Source organism: Kogia breviceps, chromosome 3 (genome assembly GCF_026419965.1).
Source record: "Kogia breviceps isolate mKogBre1 chromosome 3, mKogBre1 haplotype 1, whole genome shotgun sequence".
Lineage (NCBI taxonomy): Eukaryota > Metazoa > Chordata > Mammalia > Artiodactyla > Physeteridae > Kogia > Kogia breviceps.
Genome location: NC_081312.1, coordinates 148,880,717 through 148,903,993, shown reverse-complemented (window position 1 = coordinate 148,903,993; position 23,277 = coordinate 148,880,717). Strand labels below are relative to the sequence as shown.

General features: G+C 38.6%; 1 protein-coding gene across 1 annotated transcript in view; it reads right to left on the bottom strand.

Moving 5' to 3' along the window:
- The window catches only part of LEO1 (LEO1 homolog, Paf1/RNA polymerase II complex component), a 47,828-nt gene that overhangs the window by 15,272 nt on the left and 9,279 nt on the right, over positions 1 to 23,277 (bottom strand). The window contains exons 2-7 of the mRNA XM_059056256.2: positions 18,971 to 19,723; positions 16,283 to 16,387; positions 12,045 to 12,139; positions 10,940 to 11,085; positions 10,140 to 10,224; positions 253 to 347 (exon numbers count right to left, since the gene is read on the bottom strand). Coding sequence (XP_058912239.1) covers positions 253 to 347; positions 10,140 to 10,224; positions 10,940 to 11,085; positions 12,045 to 12,139; positions 16,283 to 16,387; positions 18,971 to 19,723 — 1,279 coding nt within the window. The remainder of the gene's footprint in view (positions 1 to 252; positions 348 to 10,139; positions 10,225 to 10,939; positions 11,086 to 12,044; positions 12,140 to 16,282; positions 16,388 to 18,970; positions 19,724 to 23,277) is intronic.

Below are 23,277 nucleotides of genomic sequence, written 5' to 3'. Positions count from 1 at the left end.
CTTTTCCAGACTACTATGCTGGAGCCAAAGAGGATGGCCACATTTCCAGCCTACTTTTAAAGTCTTCCACAAGCCTGTATGACCCTCAACTGCCTCTTTATATTTCTCTCAGGTTTTCTTTGCAATGCCAGGGACTAAACAATGGAAATTCTTTAATAAGAGGTGTACCCCCAAATAAGCTCATATTCCAAAGCTTGATCCCTCCCAGCCACATACTGGGTATTTCCATACTCTTCAGGCATTTGTGCTCACCTTCCATCGGACCACTTGACTATCCGAGCATTGCTTTCTTTAATTTCATTTCCTTCTTCATCCCGGCGTATCCTCCATCTTATAGTATTTTCTACCTGTTTTAAAACACAAGTGACTCAGAACACTGAAGTTTGTGCTTCTTCTCTTCCCAAGAGACACAAAATCACAGAATAAATGTGCATAGATAGTGACAGAAAAAGAGACACTGAAACACTTTTGCTTTAATCACCTAGAGATGCTGGATAAAATAACAACAGGAAAGAAAGTAAGCTTAAGTGAATTTCTGAGCTCCCAGGGCTAGAACCAGAGACAGAGCTCAGTGCCAGAGCATCTGAGCAGATGCTCAATCTGTGGCAAACTCCAGAAGTTTTAAGATGCGGTAAGAGCTAGGAGGACAAGAAATATGGCTTGAGGCCATATGAGATGGCAATTTAGGATTGAGACTCCCTGTATACACAGGTTCTCTCACAGAGCTAAAAACCCAATAAATGTGGGACTAAAAACCTCTGCCAACTGGCCTAGGGAAGCTCCCCACACATGGGTAAGGAAAAAAAAACACCTTATGAAAATAAAAACCACAGGTTTGCGCAGGTTTAGAGTCTAACTTTATCTTAACTTTATGGGGTGGGTGGGGGAGAGGGAGCACCAGGCAGATGTGGAAAATATTCAAGGGCTTCCTAAAATGAAAACCACTGTTACTGAAATTGAAAACTCAATGGGGGCTTCCCTGGTGGCACAGTGGTTGAGAATCCATCTGCCAATGCAGGGGACACGGGTTCGAGCCCTGGTCCAGGAAGATCCCACATGCCGCGGAGCAACTAAGCCCGTGCGCCACAACTACTGAGCCTGCGCTCTACAGCACATGAGCCACAACTACTGAAGCCCATGCACCCTAGTGCCTGTGCTCTGCAACAAGAGAAGCCACCGCAATGAGAAGCCTGTGCACTGCATCAAAGAGTAGCTTCTGCTCTCCGCAACTAGAGAAAGCCCGCATGCAGCAATGAAGACTCAATGCAGCCCAAAATAAAATTAATTAATTTTAAAAAACAAAACAAAACTCAATGGGACTTCCAGGAAAATACAGCACACTAAATCCACATAGTTTATCCCTGCTACATTCTGGAAACACACTAAAATGACAGCAAAGAATTTAAAAAAGGATAAACTCACGAAGATAAAGAAAATGTGAATTAAGATGGCATCAAAGAGAAGCCAACATTTTGAAAACCAACAGACCTAAGCCCAAGCTTCCCTCTGCCTCTGCCCTCACCACCGACCGTAACAGGAGCTGCTCCCACTCCCAGTTAGATTTTCTGGATCTCCTCTGTTAACTGCAACTGCCTTTACAACTGAGTCCTAATGTTTTCCCTCCAGTTTCCCCCTTTACTTCTTTATTCCTCACTATATAAACAAACAACTATGAAGCTGGCTGATTAAAAACTCAATAATATTCATGAATTAAATATGATGTCAAATCTGAGATTTGTTTCCAAATAGTCTGGGTAAGGTGGGGTGGGGAATACAGATGAAACAAGATGTCCAACCTGACAACCACTGACATGAGAGATGGGTACATGAGATTTTATTATACTGTTCTCATTATATCTGTATATGTTTAAAATTTTCCTGAATAAAGGAAACAAAATAAAATGATCTGTCACAATTCCTGCCTTCCCTCTCATACAAAATAGGTTAGCCACATACAAGTATGAAGAAACATATGAGCCATTATTAACTGAGAAGCCACTTTGAAAAATGCTTCCTATTATATAAGGTGATTCAAATAATGATGCTATGAAAGTATAAAACACTCCTAGGTCTTACCCTACTGGGATAAAAGACACATCGAAGTACTTCTAAAGCCAGAGGACCTCATAGAGGTACATAAACTGTACCTGGTTCTTTGCTCATTAAAGAGTTAATTATACCACCAACTGACTCTTTAAAAATGGTCAGCCTAGTCCCTAGAACATCACTCAAGAAACCAAGGGTCCACGGTTATTTTCCATCACACATCAAGGTTTTGAAAAACAATCTGGAGAGATTGGTTCCAGATGGCAGAGTAGAAGGACGTGGGCTCACTCCCTCTTGCGAGAGCACCAGAATCACAACTAACTGCTGAACAATCATCAACAGGAAGACACTGGAAGTCACCAAAAAAGATACCCCACATGCAAAGACAAAGGAGAAACCACAATGAGACAGTAGGAGGGGCACAATCACAATAAAATCAAATCCCATAACTGCTGGGTGGGTGACTCACAGAATGGAGAACACTTATACCACAGAAGTCCACCCACCAGAGTGAAGGTTCTGAGGCCCACGTCAGACTTCCCAACCTGGGTGTCTGGCAACGGGAGGAGGAATTCCCAGAGAATCAGACTTTGAAGGCTAGCAGGATTTGATTGCAGGACTTCAACAGGACTGGGAGAAACAAAGACTCCACTCTTGGGGGGCACACACAAAGTAGTGTGCACACTGGGACCCAGGGGAAGGAGCAGTGACCCCATAGGAGACTGAACCAGACCTACCTCCTAGTGTTGGAGGGTCTCCTGCAGAGGCAGGGAGCAGCTGTGGCTCACCGCAGGGTCAAGGACACTGGAAGCAGAAGTTCTGGGAAGTACTCCTTGGCGTAAGCCCTCCTGGGGTCTGCCATGAACCCCCATCAAAGAGCCTGGTTAGGCCCCAGTGTTGGTTCACCTCAGGCCAAACAACCAACAGGGAGGGAACTCAGCCCCGCCCACCAGCAGACAAGCAGACTAAAGTTTTACTGAGCTCTGCCTGCGAGAGCAACACCCAGATCTGCTCACCACCAGTCCCTCCCATCAGGAGGCATGTGCAAGCTTCCTGATCCACCAGAGGGCAGACAGCAGAAGCAAGGAGAACTACAATCCTGCAGCCTGTGGAACAAAAACCACATTCACAGAAAGATAGACAAAATGAAAAGGCAGAGGACTATGTTCCAGATGAAGGAACAAGATAAAACCCCAGAAAAACAACTAAATGAAGTGGAGATAGGCAACCTTCCAGAAGAATTCAGGATAATGATAGTAAAGATGATCCAGGACCTCGGAAAAAGAATGGAGGAAAAGATCGAGACGATGCAAGAAATGTTTAACAAAGACCTAGAAGAATTAAAGAACAAACAAACAGAGATGAACAATACAATAACTGAAATGAAAACAACACTAGAAGGAATCAGTAGCAGAATAACTGAGGCAGAAGAATGGATAAATGACCTGGAAGACAGGATGGTGGAATTCACTGCCACAGAACAGAATAAAGAATGAAAAGAAATGAAGACTGCCTAAGAGATCTCTGGGACAACATTAAACCCACTGACATTCACATTATAGGGGTCCCAGAAGGAGAAGAGAGAGAGAAAGAACTGAGAAAATATCTGAAGAGATTATAGTTGAAAAATTCCTTAACATGGGAAAGGAAACAGCCACCCAAGTCCAGGAAGTGCAGAGAGTCCCAGGCAGGATAAACCAAAGGAGAAACACACTGAGAGGCATAGTAATCAGACTGACAAAAATTAAAGACAAAGAAAAATTATTAAAAGGAGGGCTTCCCTGGTGGCACAGTGGTTGAGAGTCCACCTGCCAATACAGGGGACATGGGTTTGTGCTCTGGTCCGGGAAGATCCCACATGCAGCGGAGCGGCTAGGCCCATGAGCCATGGCTGCTGAGCCTGTACGTCCGGAGCCTGTGCTCCACAACGGGAGAGGCCACAACAGTGAGAGGCCCGCGTACCGCAAAAAAAAAGGAAAAACAACAAATAACATACGAGGGAACTCCTATGAGGTTAACAGCTGATTTCTCAGCAGAAATTCTACAAGCCAGAAGGAAGTGGCATGATATATTTAAAGTGATGAAAGGGAAGAATCTACAAGATTACTCTACCCAGCAAGGATCTCATTCAGATTCAACGGAGAAATCAAAAGCTTTACAGACAAGCAAAAGCTAAGAGAATTCAGCACCATCAAACCAGCTCTACAACAAATGCTAAAGGAACATCTCTAAGAGGGAAAAACAAGAGAAGAAAAGGACCTAAAAAAACTAACACAAAACAATTAAGAAAATGGTAAAAGGAACATACATATTGACAATTACCTTAATTGTGAATGAATTAAATGCTCCAACCAAAAGACACAGGCTCACTGAAAGGATACAAAAATAACACCCATATAATATGCTGTCTACAAGAGACCCACGTCAGACCCAGGGACACATACAGACTGAAAGTGAGGAGATGGAAAAAGATATTCCATGCAAATGGAAATCAAAAGAAAGCTGGAGGAGCAATACTCATGCGATAAAATAGACTTTAAAATAAAGAATGTTACCAGAGAAAAAGAAGGACACTACATAATGATCAAGGGATCAATCCAAGAAGAAGATATAACAATTATAAATATATATGTACCCAACATACGAGCACCTCAATACATAAGGCAACTGTTAACAGCTCTGAAAGAGGAAATTGACAGTAACACAATAATAGTGGGGGACTTTAACACCTCACTTACACCAATGGACAGATCATCCCAACAGAAAATTAATAAAGAAACACAAGCTTTAAATGACACAATAGACCACATAGATTTAATTGATATTTATAGGACATTCCATCCAAAAACAACAGATTACACTTTCTTCTCAAGTGTATGTGGAACATTCTCCAGGAGAGATCACATCTTGGGTCACAAATCAAACCTCGGTAAATTTAAGAAAATTGAAATCATATAAAGCATCTTCTCCAACCACAATGCTATGAGGTTAGAAATCAATTACAGGGAAAAAAATGTAAAAAACACAAACACATGGAGGCTAAACAATACATTACTAAATAACCAAGAGATCACTGAAGAAATCAAAGAGGAAATCAAAAAATACCTAGAGACAAATGACAACAAAAACACAACAATCCAAAACCTATGCGATTCAGCAAACACAGTTCTAAGAGGAAAGTTTATAGCAATTCAATCCTACCTCAAGAAACAAGAAAATTCTCAAATAAACAATCTAACCATACACCTAAAGGAACTAGAGAAAGAAGAATAAACAAAACCCAAAGTTAGCAGAAGGAAAGAAATCATAAAGATCACCTCAGAAATAAATGAAAAAGAAATGAAGGAAACGATAGCAAAGATCAATAAAACTAAAAGCTGGTTCTTTGAAAAGATAAACAAAATTGATAAACCATTAGCCAGACTCATCAAGAAAAAAGGGAAAAGACTCAAATCAATAGAATTAGAAATGAAAAATGAGAAGTAACAACTGACACTGAAGAAATACAAAAGATCATGAGAGATTACTACAAGCAACTATACGCCAATAAAATGGACAACCTGGAAGAAAAGGACAAATTCTTAGAAAGGTATAACCTTCCAAGACTGAACCAGGAAGAAATAGAAAATGTGAACAGACCAATCACAAGCACTGAAATTGAAACTTGATTAATTGAAGATTAAAAATCTTCCAACAAACCAAAGTCCAGGACCAGATGACTTCATAGGTGAATTCTGTCAAACATTTAGAGAGGGGCTAACACCCATCCTTTTCAAACTCTTCCAAAAAACTGCAGAGGAAGGATCACTCCCAAACTCATTCTATGAGGTCACCAACCCTGATACCAAAAGCAGACAAAGATACTACAAAAAAAGAAAATTACAGACCAATATCACTGATGAATATAGATGCAAAAATCCTCAACAAAATACCAGTAAACAGAATCCAACAACACATTAAAAGGTTCATACACCATGATCAAGTGGGATTTATCCCAGGGATGCAAGGATTCTTCAATATATGCAAATCAACCAATGTGATACACCATATTCACAAATTGAAGAAGAAAAACGAGATGATCATCTCAATAGATGCAGAAAAAGCTTCTGACAAAATTCAACACCCATTTATGCTAAAAACTGTTCAGAAAGTGGGCACAGAGGCAACCTACCGCAACATAATAAAGGCCATATATGACAAACCCACAGCAAACATTATTCTCAATGGTGAAAAACTGAAAGCATTTCCTCCAAGATCAGGAACAAGACAAGGATGTCCACTCCTGCCACTATTATTCAACATAGTTTTGGTATCCACGGTAATCAGAGAAGAAAAAGAAATAAAAGGAATACAAATTGGAAAAGAAGTAAAACTGTCACTGTTTGCAGATGACATGATACTATACACAGAGTATCCTAAAGATGCCACCAGAAAACTACTAGAGCTAATCAATGAACTTGGTAAAGTTGCAAGACACAAAATTAACGCACAGAAATCTCTTGCATTCCTATACACTAACAACGAAAGATCAGAAAGAGAAATTAAGGAAATAATTCCATTCACCATTGCAACAAAAAGAATAAAATACCTAGGAATGAACCTACCTAAGGAGATAAAAGACCTGTACTCAGAAAACTATAAGACACCAATGAAAGAAATCAAAGATGACACAAACAGATGAAGAAGATATACCATGTTCTTGGATTGGAAGAATCAATACTGTGAAAATGACTATACTACCCAAAGCAATCTACAGATTCAATGCAAACCCTATCAAATTACCAATGGCACTTTTTACAGAACTAGAAAAAAAACATTAAAATTTGTATGGAGACACAAAAGACCCTGAACAGCCAAAGCGATCTTGAGGGGAAAAAAATGGTGCTGGAGGAATGAGACTCCCTGACTTCAGACTATACTACAAAGCTACAGTAATCACGACAAAATGGTACTGGCTCAAAAACAGAAATATAGATCAATGGAACAGGATAGAAAGCCCAGAGATAAACCCACACACCTATTGTCAACTAATCTATGACAAAGGAGGCAAGGATATACAATGGAGAAAAGACAGTCTCTTCAATAAGTGGTGCTGGAGAAACTGGACAGCTACATGTAAAAAGGATGAAATTAGAACACTCCCTAACACCATACACAAAAATAAACTCAAAATGGATTAAAGACCTAAATGTAAGACCAGACACTATAAAACTCTTAGAGGAAAACACAGGAAGAACACTCTTTGACATAAATCACAGCAAGGTCTTTTTTGACCCACCTCCTAGAGTAATGGAAATAAAAACAAAAATAAACAAATGGGACCTACTGAAACTTAAAAGCTTTTGTACAGCAAAGGAAACTATAAACAAGATGAAAAGACAACCCTCATTATAAGAGAAAATATTTGCAAATGAATCAACGGACAAAGGATTAATCTCCAAAATATATAAACAGCTCAATATTAAAAAAACAAACAACCTAATCAAAAAAATGGGCAGAATACCTAAATAGACATTTCTCTAAAGAAGACATACAGATGGCCAAGAGGCACATGAAAACTGCTCAACATCACTAATTATTAGAGAAATGCAAATCAAAACTACAGTGAGGTATCACCTCACACTGGTTAGAATGGGCATCATCAGAAAATCTACAAACAACAAATGCTGGACAGAGTGTGGAGAAAAGGGAACCCTCTTGCACTGTTGGTGGGAATGTAAATTGATACAGCCACTATGGAGAACAGTATGGAGGTTCCTTAAAAAGCTAAAAGTAGAATTACCACATGATCCAGCAATCCCACTACTGGGAAAAGAGAAAAGCATAATTCAAAAAGACACATGCACCCCAATGTTCATTACAGCACTATTTACAATAGCCAGGTCATGGAAGGAACCTAAATGTCCATCAAGAGATGAGTGGATAAAGAAGATGAATGGTACATATATACAATGGAATATTACTCAGACATAAAAAGGAACGAAATTGGGTCATCTGTAGAGATGCAGATGGACCTAGAGACTGTCATACAGAGTGAAGTAAGTCAGAAAGAGAAAAACAAATATCGTATATTAATACATATATGTGGAATCTAGAAAAATGGTACAGATGAACCAGTTTGCAAGGCATAAAGACACAGATGTAGAAAACAAATGTATGGACACCAAGGGGGGAAAGCAGGAGGGTAGGGGGGAAGGGGAGGATGAATTGGGACATATATACACTAATATGTATAAAATAGATAACAAATAAGAACCTGCTGTATAAAAAATAAATAAAAATTTTTAAAATAAAAACGTCTGTTATACACTGACATTTTGTACTCTAAGCACCAAGGTTTTAGAGTAAACTACTTATTTCTAAACTCTGATGCCTACACTACAATCTGATTTACATGGTCTTTAAAATACAGATACATTGACACTTGCTGACATATCATGATAGAACATGAGGGGAAAATGCAAAATTCAATAAAAAGTAAACAAATAAGGCACTATCACATTAATTTATATAAATGGTGAGAAAGAAGGGCAACAGAATAATGCCAGAGGTACTAAAACAGGCATGAAAAATTCAGTGTTCAGCCTAAATCAACAGATACACATGTTCTGAGGAAAGATATTAAGAGCTAACCTAATGGAGACTGGGGTGGGGTGTGGGGTGGAGAAGCAAGGGGAAGAACAGCAAAACATCAAAAACAGTCTAAGTACTATTCTTATTAATTGTGTGACCTTGACCAAGTTAATGGTGCCTGTTTATCTCCATGTTCTCATTTGATTTGCATTTCCATTAAGACAGAGGAGTAATGACATTTCACTGAAAAGCTTTGGAAGCTCATGCATTTTAGAGAAACCATCTTATATATCAAGGTTCTTTAGGTACTTGTGGATCTATCACACTTGAAGAGATGCAATTACTCTAAAAGTTCAGCCCCTGAATTCAAAGAATGCCAGACTGCCACTTCTTAATATTTTAACACCATGTACAACATCCACCAGGAAAAAAAAAAAAGTATTTACAGGAAATCCTTCAGATTTAAGCATTTTAAATGCATAGCTCCAATTTTAGTATCATGAGTTCAACTGCTTCTTGGTTTTTGTTCTATAATTAATTAATTAATTAATTAATCTATTTTTGGCTGCATTGGGTCTTCGTTGCTGCGTGCGGCTTTCCCTAGCACGGCAAGCTGGGGCTACTCTTCATTGCCGTGCGCAGGCTTCTCATTGCGGTGGCTTCTCTTGGTGCAGAGCACGGGCTCTAGGTGCGTGGGCTTCACTAGTTGTGGCATGTGGGCTCAGTAGTTGTGGCTCAAGGGCTCTAAAGCGCAGGCTCAGTAGTTGTAGTGCACAGGCTTAGTAGTTGTGGTGCACAGGCTTAGTTACTCCACGGCATGTGGGATCCTCCCAGACAAGGGATCGAACCCATTTCCCCTGCATTTTCAGGCAGATTCTTAACCACTGAGCCACCAGGGAAGTCCCAACCGCTCCTTGTTCTTTGCTACAACTCAGCTTTAAAGCATCTGCTTAAACTTACATCCTCCTTGATTAGAGGAAGATTAGAGGCTGTCCTTGGATAGAGGTAACGAGATAGTACAAGGTATCAAAGAGAAGCATTAGGAATTTAGTACAATAAAAATCTCTCCTAACAGTGAACAAGAACAATCAGAAAAATACAAAGACAGTCATATGGTAAAGTGTTAGGTACGAGTGATAAATTCTGTTTGTATCTGATTTGTTCATCCATAGATCAAAGAGCCTGAAGAAATTTCCCTTGCAGGAAGTTGTTAGAACTTAACCCACAGTACGTATGGAGGTGGCTGTCCTAAACACCAAACCACAGTACAACTTATTCTGAAGGAAGTAGCTAATAATTTTTTTAAAGCATCAAAAAAGTTTAACTGTGAGAAAAGTAACAGAAAAGTGACACCTTTTACAGAGAAAAAGCTACGTATTTTCTTTCTAAAAATATTCTGAAAAGGTAGATAATTTGTTGATAAAACAAGAAACAAAAAGTCATTTTCAAAAGCTCAAGTCTCAAGTTAATACTCCCAGGTTTTACTTTATAAAAGAAAAAAAAAAAGGACAGAATAGTACCTTTAACTTTAACCTGGTTCTACCTTCTTCATCCAGCATTTCCTCATCTTCAAATTCATCTTCATAATATTGAGGATCAAAAGGTCTACAAATTGTTTTTAAAATAAACTATTAATCACATTTTGGAAGAAATATCATTACTGTTATACAATGCAACTCTAAAAAAAATCACAATAATTAAAAATCCTAATGGTCAACTATAAGGAAGCATTCAAATTACTGTACCTTCTTGAAATTTGGTGTTAATTCATATTGCTTGAAATAAAGTGCAAGCAAGGCTAAATATTCAAATTCTTTATTATTATATGTCTTCCAAAGAGTAGACCACACATACTGTAGCTTTCCACATCATTTTGCTTAGGGAAAAAAATTTAAATCGCACAAGAGCTTGCATGTTACTTAGAATAATACCCATCAACACTGTTTAACTGTCCAAAACCATTAGTTTTTCTAGATCCACAATGGCTGCTGCCGTAGACATTTGCAGTTTCTCTAGCAAACTTCACCACTCTCAATTTCAGCTTTTTCAGGGATCCATTAGTCAGAAACAACCAAAGACTTGTGGTGTCTGTTAATTCATAAGAAATACCAGACTGCTAAAAACAATTACAAGCATTAAAAGTCTCCTTTACCAACAGTCCATACTTTTTCTATCACAGTATATACTTGATTTATTTTTTCAGAGCTACATAACCAGTTTTCCATTTTGTGATTAGTCAACTCATACAAAATAAGAAAAATATCAACATTCTACATATTTCTATCCAACATTAAAAAACACTATTAACTGATCCCCTTACCTGGGCTCTACGCTGAGAAAGTTGGGCAGCTTAACAAAATACAAGTCATTTCCTAAATCAGTGTTTACTTTGGGTATTTCTACTTCTATTCTGGTCTCAGGAATTGGCTCCTCCTCCTGTTGATCCTGAGGCAATCCATTTTCATCCTAGTAAAAGAGTCACAGAATTTTAGATCTTGATGGGACCTTAGAGGTGGTCTAGCTCAACTTCCACACTTTAATTGCTTAGGCAGATAAGAATCATAATGAGACATGACTTTAGGGCTAACATCCATCCCTACCAACCAACTTCCCCAAAACCTCATGGAAAACAAGATCTGTTTGCAAACATCAATATAAGAAAATATCTCTTTTGTGATAAATCTACCTTCCACATATTCACCGACAGAAGTGTGAAATTAATCGGCACTTCAATATGAAGTCACTCTATCAATTAGAATCAGGGAAAATTATCAACAAAACACAAAATCATTTAAATCAATGGCTCTCAATTCACAAGTCCTTGCAGTCTAGTCTCTTAAGGTATGGTGCCAACGTCATGCTGGGCAGTTCTTTCTTTCTTTCTTTCTTTTTCTTATCCATTTTTTCCCAGTGATAACATCTTGCAAAACTATAGTGCAATATCACAACCAGGAAACTGACCCTGATACAGGCAGACACAGGACATTTCCATCACCACAAAGATTCATGCTGCCCTTTTACAGCCACATCCACTTCCCTCTTGCCCTCATCCCTCCTTAATCTCCATTAATCTCTTCTCCATTTCTACAATTCTGTCATTTCAAGAATGTTATATAAGTGAATTCATACAGTATGTAACCTTCTGGGACTGGCTTTTTCTCACTCAGCATAATTCCCTGGAACTTAATCCAAGGTGTTGCATATATCAATAGTTATATCATTTTCATTGCTCAGTAGTATTCCATAGATGGATGTGCCATGGCAGTTATTTCTAATCCTCCTTATAACCAAGTGTTCCCTAATTAACTGAGAATGTCATCTGTTTGCTGTATTTTCATACTGCAATTCATTTATCGACTTCCTCTTCCCAGCAGAGAAGAGAGACTTAATACCCTCCTCCAATTTTCACTGGTAATTCTACTTACAACAGGCTGTCCTGGAGTGGGTGGTTTATCTTCCCCATCACTCCCTGAAGATATATCATCTGCACCTCCAAAGAGATCCATGGTTCCACTATTATCTTCCATATAGGAGAAAAAATGCTCAGTATTAATATCTATAACAATGTTTCTTCAAAGCTATCACTTCAACATATTCCCAAGGTTTCTAGACCAAGCACCCAGAAACCACTCAAACACAACTCTGAGCCTGGCTCTCAAAGATCTGATGAGAATGTCTGTGGAGAGGGAAGGGGGCAAATCCAGGGAAGGGCAAAGTTGCACAGGAGGCACTCCTTTCTCCCTTCACTTACTGCATCCTTGTTCTTCCACTTTCCTTTATTCCCCAGGAGCCCAAAAATATCCTCCTACAATGTAGATACTCAAATTTGGGGCTTAAGCACTTTACACAGGCCTATTCTCTATAGAGTCCCTCAAGTTTTAAAATTACAGGTCCATGTCTACCCAGGTCCCCCTCCTCTCAAGCAGAACTTCACCAGGTATAGGCAAAACAACAACATCAACAACGACCTGTAATAAATCAATAAATCAAGGTGGGGTAGTAGAGGAGGTGACAGGAAGATAGGAGGGCAGTCAAAAAGTAGACTGCTTGAAATTGGGGTTATAGAAGCGTTATGATTATTGGTAATGACATGATCTAGGATAAAACCATGGGAGTGAGTTATTGAGACAAGGTGAAGGACAGATCACTGAAAAAGAGGCAACCAAAAAAAAAGAAAAGGCAACCTATTAGAATGGCCAAAATTCAGAACCCTGACAACACCAAATGCTGCCAAAAATGTGGAGCAACAGGAACTCTCGTTCACTGATGGTGGGAATGCAAAATGGTACACCCACTTTGGAGGACAGTCTGGCAGTTTCTTACCAAACTAAACATACTCTTACCACATGCCCCAGAAATTGTGCTCCTTGGTATTTGCCCAAAGGATCTGCAAACTTATATCCAAACGAAACCTTGCACACGAATGTTTATAGCAGCTTTACTCATAACTGACAAAACTCAGAAGCAACCAAGATGTCCTTCAGTAGGTGAATGGATAAACTGGTACATCCAGACAATGGAATACAGGAATACCTAGGAGACATCTTGGGTTTGGTTCCAGACCACCACAATAAAGTGAATATTGCAATAAAGTAAGTCACATGAAATTTTTGGTTTCCCAAGGCATATAAAAGTTATATTTACACTATGCAGTAGTCTATTAGGTGTGCAAAAGCATTATGTCTAAAAAAAGTACATATCTTAATTTTAAAACACTTTAAATTTTAAAATTATTTTAAAATTATAAAATATTTTATTGCTAAAAAATGCTAACCATCATCTGAGCCTTCAGTGAATCATAATCTTTTTGCTGGTAGAGGGTTTGAAATATCACAAGAATTATCAAAATGTGACACAGAGATATGACGTAAGCAAAAGCTATTAGAAAAATGGCACCAACAGACTTGCTTAATGCACGGTTATCACAAACCTTCAATTTGCAAAGGACACAGTATCTGTGACGCACAATAAACTGAAGTGCAATATTACAAGGTATGCCTATATTACTCAGTGCTAAAAAGAAATGAGCTGTAAAACCATGAACGACATGGAGGACACTTAAATACATATTACTAAGTGAAAGAAGCCAATCTAAAAAGGCTACTTACTATATGATTCCAACTATGACATTCTGGAAAAGGCAAAACTATGGAGACAGTAAAAAGATCATTGGTTGCCAGAGGTTAGGCAGGAAGGAGGGATGAACAGGCAGAGCAGAGAGAATTTTAGGACAGTGAAACTATTCTGTATGACATGAAGATGGTGGATCCATGTCATCATACATTTTTCCAAACCCATAGAATGTGCAATACCAAGAAGTGAACCGTAATGTAAACTATGGATTTTCGGTGATTACTATGTGTCATTGAAGGTTCATCAATTGTAACAAATGTACAATTCTGGTGGAGGACGTTGATAGTGGGGCAAGCTATGCATGAGTGGGGGCAGGGCATATATGAGAAATCTCTACCTTGCCCTCAGCTTTGCTGCAAACCTTAAAATGCTCTAAAGAAAATTTTTTTTTTTAAAAGAGGAGGAAGGAGGAAGGTCACAAGTATTGAAAAGTTCATCTATATGATAAAATCACCAAAACTGCAACTCCATCCACCAACACTCTCACATCCCCATGTGATTATTTTCTTCTTAGGTCTGATCACCATCTAACATTTCATTTACTTATTGTGTTATTAGTCTCCCTACCTTACACTGACCCCACCAGAATATGGGCTCTACAAGGGAGAAGTCTTTATCTGTTTTGATTATTGCTACATTCTGAGTGCACAGAACAGTACTAGTACAAAGCAGATCCTCAATAAATAACTGTAAACAGACAAAATAATTAATATATCTAATTCTCACAACAATGCTATTAGGTGGTTAGCATCATCTCCCTCTTACAGATCAGAAAATTTAAGTGTAGTAAGTAATTAATTTGACCAAAATCATATAGTTGGAAAGTACAAAGAACCACAAAGATTCTAACTTGGATCATCTGATTCCGAAGTCCATGTACATAGATCTAAAGATCTTTAAGTAAACCACAGAGCTTTTTCTGTCCAGCTCTCTCCTTTTCTCTCTAGTTGACTCTCTAAATGTTTCCTTTATTTATACTGTTACTTGTGATAATTTATATAAGCTATTTAACATTAAAGTCTAATTACCATTCAGCACAAAAATGGTTGTGGATATCAAAACTATGTTTGCTGTAACTTTTATACTAACATCTTTACTGTATAGTAATTAGCCATTTGAAATGTAGTCACATGAAGAGGTGAACAGGTAGATCTTTTAACCTTACAACAAACCCACCTTACCTAACACAGGGTTTGTTTTTGTTTGTCTGTTTGCTTTTTGCAGTACGCGGGCCTCTCACTGTTGGAGCCTCTCCCGTTGTGAAGCACAAGCTCCGGACGCGCAGGCTCAGCAGCCATGGCTCACGGGCCTAGCCGCTCCGCGGCATGTGGGATCTTCCCAGACCGGGGCACGAACCCGTGTCCCCTGCATCGGCAGGTGGACTCTCAACCACTGCACCACCAGGGAAGCCCTAACACTGGGTTTTTATAAACTCTTCATCAAAACCAGAGCTTGGGGACTTCCCTGGTGGCGCAGTGGTTAAGAATCCACCTGCCAGTGCAGGGGACACGGGTTCAATCCCTGGTCCGGGAAGATCCCACATGTCAAAGAGCAACTAAGCCCATGCGCCACAACTACTGAGCATGTGCTCTAGAGCCTGAGAGTGACAACTACAGAAGCCCGCGTGCCTAGAGCCCATGCTCTGCAACGAGAAAAGCCACCGCAATGAAAAGCCCGTGCACCGCAATGAAGAGTAGCCCCCGCTCGCTGCAACTGGAGAAAGCCTGCCCACAGCAACAAAGACCCAATGCACCCAAAAATAAATTAATTAATTTAAATAAATAAATAAACCATAGCTTGACGAACATGGTTCTTCATCTGATATTGACCTATTAGGAACTTAAGAACAAGCTAACAGGCTTCCCTGGTGGCGCAGTGGTTAAGAATGCGCCTGCCAATGCAGGGGACACGGGTTCGAGACCTGGTCCGGGAAGATCACACATACCGTGGAGCAACTAAGCCTGTGCGCCACAACTACTGAGCCTGCGCTCTAGAGCCTGCAAGCCACAACTACTGAGCCCACGTGCCACAACTACTGAAGCCTGCGTGCCTAGAGCCTGTGCTCTGCAACAAGAGGAGCCACCACAATGAAAAGCCTGTGCACCGCAACGAAGAGTAGCCTCCGCTCACTGCAACCAGAGAAAGCCCACACGCAGCAACAAAGACCCAACGCAGCCAAAAATAAATAAATAAAATAAATAAATAAATTTATTTTAAAAAAAAAAGAACAAGCTGTGCTGGAACTGTCATTATTCAAACCAAAGAATGGACATTGCCACCTCCACCTCAACCAGAGCCTCAGCCCCTAATAGCAGATTCACTCTGACTATAAATGAAGCAGGTTCTTCAACTAATTAAGTGCAAGCAGTTTCTCATATCTGTACAACTTGCCTGCATACACTAAATGTATCCACACTCTCTTCTATGGGTCTTGCAGTCTGGGGCCAGTGCCCAGGGTTGGGAATGCACTACAGTTAAATGCAGAGAGAGGCATGGAAATACAGATATATAAAAGAAGTAACTGGAGTACCTTTTGGTACCTCAGTGTCACTATCTGCGTCTGAATCAGATGCAATTGCATTCTTGCGTTTCATTCGTAAAACTTCATCTTCACTATCACTGCCTCTTGCAGATTCTGTAAGAGGAGAATCAGAAGATCTGCATAATCACAGTCATATCATTACTCAGAATTTTGTGTTTTACAAGCAACATTAGGAAAATAAATAAATAAATAAATAAAAGCAACATTAGGGATAAACAAACTGTGGTACACCCATACAATGGAAAACTACTCAGTAATAAGTAAGAATGAGCTACTGATACATGTAACGATTTGGGTAAGTCTCAAATGCATTACACTAAGTGAAAGAAAAAAGGTTACACACTGTATGATTCCATTTATATGATGACATTCTCAAAAAGACAAAACTACAGTGACAGAACAGAGCAGTAGTTGTCAAGGGTCACAGGTGGGGAAGTATATAACTACAGAAGGTATAGAACGAGGGAGTTTTTGAGGGTGACAGAACTATTCTGTATCTTGACTGTGGTGGTGGTTACACAAATCTATACATGCATTAACACTAACAGAACTGTACATAACACACACAAAAATCAACTTACTATAGCAAATTTTAAAATAAAATTAATAAAAGGAACATTGGTTTCTGTAAACAGAAAAACTTGGGAGAATGTGAAAAGCAGTACTGAAACTTATAATTAAATTTATATACCACTCATTACAGAAGAAAAAGAAAGGTAAAAATATTGCAATGGAAGAGACAAATATATCTGGATGGTACAATTATCTACCTAACTGTGAACTTCAAACATGAACCACTATAATAAAGAAGATGTGGCACATATATACAATGGAATATTACTCAGCCATAAAAAGAAATGAAATTGAGTTATTTGTAGTGAGGTGGATGGACCTAGATTCTGTCATACACAGTGAAATAAGTCAGAAAGAGAAAAACAAATACTGTATGCTAACACATATATATGGCATCTAAAAAAAAAAATGGTCATGAAGAACCTAGGGGCAGGATGGGAATAAAGATGCAGACCTACTAGAGAATGGACTTGAGGACACGGGGAGGGGGAAGGGTAAGCTGGGACGAAGTGAGAGAGTGGCATGGACATATATACACTACCAAATGTAAACCCGATAGCTAGTGGGGAGCAGCCGCATAGCACAGGGAGATCAGCTCAGTGCTTTGTAACCACCTTAGAGGGGTGGGACAGGGAGGGTGGGAGGGAGGGGGACGTAAGAGGGAAGAGATATGGGGATATATGTATATGTATATGTATATGTATAGCTGATTCACTTTGTTATAAAGCAGAAACTAACACATCTTTGTAAAGCAATTATACTCCAATAAAGATGTTAAAAAAAAAAAAATTGTAGAACTAGTTAAGAATTAAGCAGAATGACCAGCTAAAAGATTCCTACTATGACCCTAGTTTTATGTTAGCCTGCTAGTATTTGGGAAGTAGTGCATGAGGCTTAATGATTTTGGTAACAGTACAAATAACTCTACCCAGAACTAGTTACTGAGTACTTACTGCAGTCCTATAGTCTATATAGACCTATATCCATCTCTGGAAATTTTCTGATCTCCTCTCCTAAATAATGCTAAAATGTGGTCTTGAATGCTATCCTGAGGTATGTATTACAGGGGAAAAGACCCCCTCTCTCCATACTGCAGCTCTCTAAGAAAACAGGATCAGTATGTAATTATAATCAATCACTTATAAAAATGAAGCAATCCAGATATTAATTACTTCAGGAAGACTTCCAACCTAATCAAAGCGACTTTTATATAGTACAAAAAAAGAAGATGGCTAATTGTTTTAATATTCTGTATGAGAACATGTTAACTTCAGGAAAACAGTGTAAATGACTATTATAAAATGGGGTCCAGAAGCCAAACTTCAGCTCTGTGTTTCCTGCTATCTTTAGGGAATGAATGTTCTGATCCAAGCACATCTCCCCAGGATGAGGACGCATGTGTCAAGCTATCATAGTTCATTGAGATCATCCAGCTGTGTTTTCATTTTCTGGATATTATGCTTCCCAGGTAACCTCCTGATTGTTATAATTTGGCATCCAATGTAGATTTTCTCCCAAAGGAAAGGATACAATGATAAGAGAGAAATAATTGATGCTCCTGAAATAAACCATTTTGCAATTCAATTTTTATAGTTTCCTGTGAATTTGATTAGTTTGAGTAAACTCCTTGGAGCCTGATTACCTCTGGAGGATGAAATTTTGGATCTCAAATAAACTGAGCTGGAACCTGGTGTTCACACCTCATTATAGCTGCTCTATGGGGGAGTTTCAATGGTATTGGGTTTTTTTGCCCAGGCAAATCTATTCTCACCTGAGGCATGCTCTTAGTTACCCACAAAAATGGAACTAACTATTTGACATCTAGCTACTTTAGCACTATACATCTTTTTCTAAGACTTTCCTCTTTAAATTTTTTTCTTCCTGATCTATCATCAATTAAATGCAAGGGGAATACAGAGAAATAATACATGGATTAGGAAAATGTTTAAAGGCAAAATGTACAGAGTTAGAAAAGGCTAAAATGGAGGGACAGAAGAGAAAAAACAGGGTACTTAGAAAAGTAGGAATGTGAAAAGAATAAATGAGCCCCTGCTGTACCTGAATGCTTCTACTAAACCACTATGGCTCTCATAAATGTATTACCTGACTTACGGTCCTGTTCCTCTTCATCATCTGAATGCCTGTGTTCTTCATCCGAGGCCTGTGGCCTTTCATCATCAGAATTTTGCATTTTCTCCTCATCAGACATCTGTGGCCGCTCTTCATCATCAGAATTCTGTTTCTCATCATCATTATCAGAAGCTGCTGGCCGTTCATCATCAGAATTAGCCTTCTCCTCCTCAGACAGTTGTCTCTCATCATCTGAAAGCTGAGGCCTCTCCTCATCATCTGTGTTCTGCATTTTCTCATCATCATCAGAATTCTGCAGTTTATCTTCATCAGATCCTTGTGCCCTCTCCTCATCATCAGAATTCTGTATTTTTTCATCATCTGACTGATCACTTTTATCTTCTCTGCACCATTTTTCATCATCTGAATGTGCTTTTTCAGAACCTTCCGCTTCTGAGTGATGGCTCCCTCCATCTGATCTATGACCTTCATCATCATCGTCATTATGGGCTTCTGATCCACTGTGCTGATCTACATCTGAGGGATCATTGTCTTCATGGTCAGAACGCTCAGAAGCTTCTGATCTATTGTCTGACCCTTCAGAGTGATTATCACTCCCACTATGATGAGAAGCTCCCTCATCCTCACTGTCATCTCCAAACAGTTCCTTATTACTTGGTTTTCCTGAGTCATCTCTTTCATCTTGATCACTTTCACTTCCAGAGGCATTACTGCCAGAAGCAACATTCTCTTGATCAGAATCTGAGCCTGATCCAGAATCAGAATCTAGGGGATCATATAAACACAGGGTAATGTATAAGCAAAAAAAGCAGAATAAGGAACACCAAAAGTCCATCCCAACATAAAAGCAATGAAAAAACTTGTCAAAAGCTGTTAGCATCTATTTTCTCAGACTCTGGAAACTAACTAAAAGTTTCAGCAACCAGGGGAATGCTTAACAAGAAAAAAAAGCTGAGTCTTAGTAAGAAAAAAGGAGTGTTTTAACATACCCCCCCACCCCCAACCCACCCCTTGGTCAAGGGTGCCTTGAAGATAATAGCCCAAATTTCTGGTGCATGTACCACTAATGGAGAGAGCAGAAGGCACCTCATTTGCAAAGAATCATGGTTGTTAGTTTTGATCTGTCTGGTGGATCACTGATGGATCAGAGATGGAACAGAGACTTTGGTGGCTATATACAACAAAGACTGCAGACTTTACAAAATTAGTTCAAAAGAGTCACTAAACAATAACTACTACAATAACTACAATAACTACTACAACAAAGAGCAACAGCAAACCCTGGGGGGCTGGGGGGAAGAGAGTGCTGTCCTGAGTCACCACATTATAATATTCAAAATGTCCATTTATCAACAAAAAATTATAAGGCCTGCAAAGAAAGAAGGAAGCATGGGCCATACATATGAAAAAAGGCTACACACTGTCCCTGAAGAAGCCCAGTCAAGCCAAGTCAATGAAAATGATGTCTTACCAAATAGGGAATATCAATAAAAAGACATATTATTAAAAAAAAGAACTGAACAGAATGGAGTTGGAAAGTACAATAACTGAAATGAAAAATTCACTAAAGGGACTAAACAGCAGATGTGAGTAGGAAGAAAACAGAATCAGGAAACTTTAAGATACATCAACTGAGATTATCCAGTCTGGTGAACAAAAAGAGAAAAGAACGAAGAAAAATGAAAAGTCTAAAGACTTGTGGGAAACCAGCAAATGTACCAATCTATGCATAATGGGAGTTCCAGAAGAAGAGAAAAAGAGAAAGGGACAGAAAGAATATTTGAAGAAATAAGAGCCAAAAACTTCCCAAATTTGAAGAAAGACATCAACGTACACATACACGTTGATCAAGAAATACCAAGTAGGATAAAGTTAAAGAGACCCACACCTAGACACACCATTATCAAACTGTCTAAGACAAAGAAAAAAATCCTGAAAGCAGCAAAGCAACAGGTCCCATACAAAGGGATCGTCAATAAGGATAACAGTTGATTTCTCACCAGAAACCATAAAAACCAGGAGGTGGTGGTATGAAATATTCAAAGTGCTGAAAGAAATACTGTCAACCAAGAATTCTATATCCAGCAAAACTATCCTTCAAAAATGAAGGAATTATGAGCAACAACAACAAAAGATAAATTGGATTTCCTCAAAATGAAAAGCTTTTATGCAAGAAAGGACATTATCAAGAAAGTGAAAAAACAGCTTACAGAATGGGAGAAAATATTCGCAAACCATATATCTGTCAAGTATACGTATATACTTACAGTATAGCATCCAGAATATATAAAGAATGTTTACAACAAAAAGACAAAAACCCATTTGAGAAATAGACAATAGACTTGAATAGACATTTCTGCAAAGTTATACAATTGAAACAAGTACATCAAAAGATGCTCAACATCATTAGCCATTAGGAAATGGAAATCAAAACCACAATTAGATATCACTAGACACCAACAGCAATGGCTGTATTTTAAAGAGCGGGGTGGGGGGTAGTAAAATAAGTATTGGCAAGGATATGAATAAATAGAACACTCAGACATTGCTGGTGGTAATTTAAAATGGTCCAGCTACTATAAAAAAATGGTTTGGTTGTTTCTCAAAAAGTAAAACAAAGAATTACCATATGACTCAGCAATTCTACTCCTACATATATACCCAAAAGAACTGAAAACAGGCACTCACTCAAGTACTTGTACACAAATAGCATCACTATTTAAAAGCCAAAAGATGGAAACAACCCAATGTCCATCAACAGCTGGATAAACAAATTGGGATATATACACAGAGTGGAATACTATTCAGTCATTAAAAAGAAATGAAGTACTGATACATAATACAATGTGGATGAACTTCAAAAACATGATGGTAAAAGATAGAAATCAGACACAAAGTGCCACATGTTAGGAATTCCCTGGTGGTCCAGTGGTTAGGATGCCACACTCTCACTGCCAAGGGACCGGGTTCAATCCCTGGTTGGAGAACTAAGATCCCACAGCCTCGAGGCGCAGCAAAAAAAAAAAAAAGCCACATATTTTATGATTCCATTTGTATCAAATGTCTAGAATAGATAAATCCATAGATGCAGAAAGCAGACTGATGGTTCATGGGGGATAGCAAAGGGAGCAAATGGCAAGTAACTGCTTAATGGGTATGACATTTTATTTTGAGGTGATGAAAATGTTTCAGAACTAGACAGAGACAGTGGCTACACAACATTTTTAAAGGTACTAAATACCACTGAATTGTTCACTTAAAAATGGCATATTCGGGGACCTCCCCAGTGGTCCAGTGGTAAAGAATGCACCTTCCAATGCAGGGCACTCGGGTATGATCCCTGCTCAGGGAACTAAGATCCCTACCTCACACCACAACTAGCGAGCTCGTGCGCCTCAATAAGAGAGCATGCATGCTGCAAACTACAGAGCCCATGCATCCTGGAGCCTGTGAGCCACAACTAGAGAAAGAAAAAAAATGGCATACTCTGCAACCAAACGGAAAAGAAGTAAAACTGTCACTATTTGCAGATGACATGATATTATATATAGAAAATCCTAAAGACTCCACCAGAAAACTGTTAGAATAAATAAATTCAATAAAGTTGCAGGATACAAAATCAATATACAGTTGTGATTCTATACACTAATAACGAGCTATCAGAAAGAGAAATTAAGAAAACAATCCCATTTAAAATTGTATCAAAAAAAGTAAAATACTTAGGAATAAATTTAACTAAAAAGGTGAAAGACCTGTACACTGAAAACACTGATGAAAGAAACTGAAGAAGATACAAATAAATGGAAAGGTATTTCACGCTCATGGATTGGAAGAATCAATATTGTTAAAATGTCCATACTACCCAAAGCAATCTGCATGTTGAACACAATCCCTATAAAAATTCCAATGGCATTTTTTCACAGAAATAGAACAAAGAACTCTAAAATTTGTATGGAACGAAAAAAAACCCCAAATAGCCAACGCAATCTTGAGGTAAAAGAATAAAGCTGGAGGCACCATGCCCTTGATTTCAAACTGTATTACAGACACATAAATTAATGGAACAGAATAAAGAGTTCAGAAATAAACCCACACATATATGGTCAATTAATTTACAACAAAGGAACCAAGCCAAGAATACACAATGGGGAAAGAATAGTCTCTTCAATAAATGGCGTTGGGAAAACTGGACAGCAACATGCAAAAGAATGAAACTGGACCACTATCTTACACCATATACAAAATTTAACTCTAAATGGATTAGACTTAAATTTTAGACCTGAAACCATAAAACTTCTAGAAGAAAACAGGCAGTAAGT